The sequence below is a fragment of the Stegastes partitus genome, unplaced genomic scaffold (genome assembly GCF_000690725.1).
Source record: "Stegastes partitus isolate 25-593 unplaced genomic scaffold, Stegastes_partitus-1.0.2 Scaffold4126, whole genome shotgun sequence".
Classification (NCBI taxonomy): domain Eukaryota; kingdom Metazoa; phylum Chordata; class Actinopteri; family Pomacentridae; genus Stegastes; species Stegastes partitus.
Genome location: NW_007581857.1, coordinates 1 through 2,050, shown reverse-complemented (window position 1 = coordinate 2,050; position 2,050 = coordinate 1). Strand labels below are relative to the sequence as shown.

The 2,050-nt window shown below is 47.3% G+C and overlaps 1 protein-coding gene across 1 annotated transcript; it reads left to right on the top strand.

Moving 5' to 3' along the window:
• Window positions 1–722: 722 nt before the first annotated feature.
• Window positions 723–2,042, top strand: LOC103376377 (protein FAM188A-like; the record flags this gene model as incomplete). Its single annotated transcript, XM_008306744.1, has 2 exons — window positions 723–848; window positions 1,562–2,042. Coding segments are annotated over 2 exons (276 nt in total), but the record flags the coding sequence as incomplete, so codon positions are not given.
• Window positions 2,043–2,050: the final 8 nt, after the last annotated feature.

The following is a 2,050-nucleotide window of genomic DNA, read 5'->3' as shown; positions in this document are numbered from 1 at the left end:
GTTTGGGGCACCAGTGTAAAAAGCATTATGACAAATACCTTCCACCCGTCATTCAATCCATATCACAGCTAAAACATATGGAGGAGCCGTTGTGTACACACACATGTGGGTGACACTAATGTCTATTTCCCGAGCATATGTGGAGTGCTGTTTTAGCAAATCAAAGGTTTTTATGCCAGAAACATTCCTGCGGTGTCTCATATGAAATATATGTGTGTGCGTGTGTGTTCGCCATTGTATTACGCTTCCTCGATGAGAAGTGTAGGAACAGCTTTAAGATGCCCTTTATGAGGCAGAGCGAGCGAGGAAGACAGAGGGGGAGAGATAGCGGGGAGCTGTGTTAAAGTGATCAGGGCTTTAGGGACTCACCAGAGGAACGGCCTCAAGCCGCAAAGAAATTACACTACCATTAGCCAACTGGACACACACACTCAGACACACGTGGGATTGGGGTGAGGGTTAGGGTTTCATATATAGGCATATAAACACGAGAAGCTGGACACGCTCGCAGACAACACACCCTATTAGCTCTCTCCACCTTCGGGCCAAAGTGTTTTGGCTCATTGTCGTCATTCGAACATTTTTGTAGCGTTGGCTGTTTTTTGCGGTAACTGGAGGCACACACACTTATTTAACACGTGGGATTAAACATTTGGTTGTTTGACTCTTTGGTTTGCAAATGTGTTCCTCCTCTGTGGGTCTTTTTTTCTTTTTTTGTTCAGACGCTCTTTAACAACATAGCATGTTTTTCACCCTCCTCCCTGCTTGTGTTTCAGGATTCAGGAATCCCAGACTCATTTCCCGTCTACCACTACAATGGTCTTAAACAGTCCAACCACAAAGAGAGGGTAAGACACTCTTTCATATTTAGGTTTCTCATAGTAACTAATGATGGTGGTTGCTTTTTATGTTCTCTCTCTCCTTCCCAATTACCTCTCTTCTTTTCCTGCCATCATTCATACACACATACACACAGCTTGAGGCGGCCAGTCACTCCAGAATAAACAGTAGCTATTGCGAGCCTAATAGCCTGTCCATCCATCCAAAAAAACCCTGGCTTAGCCTCCCATTTCTCCGAGCCGTTTCAACACGGAGGCCACTGTCGGCAGCCTCGCCGTGATAAATGGCCGAACGCAGGCCTATTAGGCAGGCTTAGTTTGATGGATGACTGTCAGCGGATGTCGTTGGTGGCTGCGCACAAAACTGGTACTCAGGAATATCAGTTTCTTCATCTGTCAACTTTGTCGAGTCTGAAAAACGGCTTCTGTTTTTTTCCACACTGCTACCTGAAATTGCAGGAATGGTACCACATGTGTGCCCACACAAAAGTGCACGCCTACACTCGTGCACATGGCAGCAAGGCGCCTATAAGCTTGTGATGGCAATTCCATTCCCATAGATCCAGATGGGAATAACAGACCGTCTGACAGCAGTCCCCTACAGCCGGCCTTTGTGGGAATCCGCTGTATCCTTGCATCCGTCCCATCGTATTTCACTGGTGACACCAAAAGCCCTGCGGAGATGAGTGTGTTTTTACTGTGACGTGTTTTTGTGTCCTCAGGTGGAGTACGTAGAAGGGACCGCTCTCGTGCTAGGTTTCGAGGACCCGATGGTTCGGACGGACGACACCCCCGTGAAGCGCTGCCTACAGACCAAGTGGCCCTACATCGAGCTGCTGTGGACCACCGACCGCTCCCCGTCGCTGAACTAACGCCGAAACAGCCCCGTGCGTCTGTGGATGGACCAGTACTGCCCCACCACAAACACACCCAGCTTCCCCTCCGCACACTGACCCCCTCCCAAAAAAGGTCGGCAGCTTACAAAGACGGAGACAAAAAAAAACACACAGACCAATGAGGAAAAAAAAACACAAATGCACACAAACATGTTCATGGACTAAACATTTAAAGCCTGAGATCCATTTTTTTTTCCATCCTCACTCACACATTCCACTCAAATGCAAACTACAGCTAACGCTATTGTCTGTTCACCACGGCTTGTAATCGACACGCAGGATGTTTATGATGTGATTATTTAAAAAGAAAAAAAA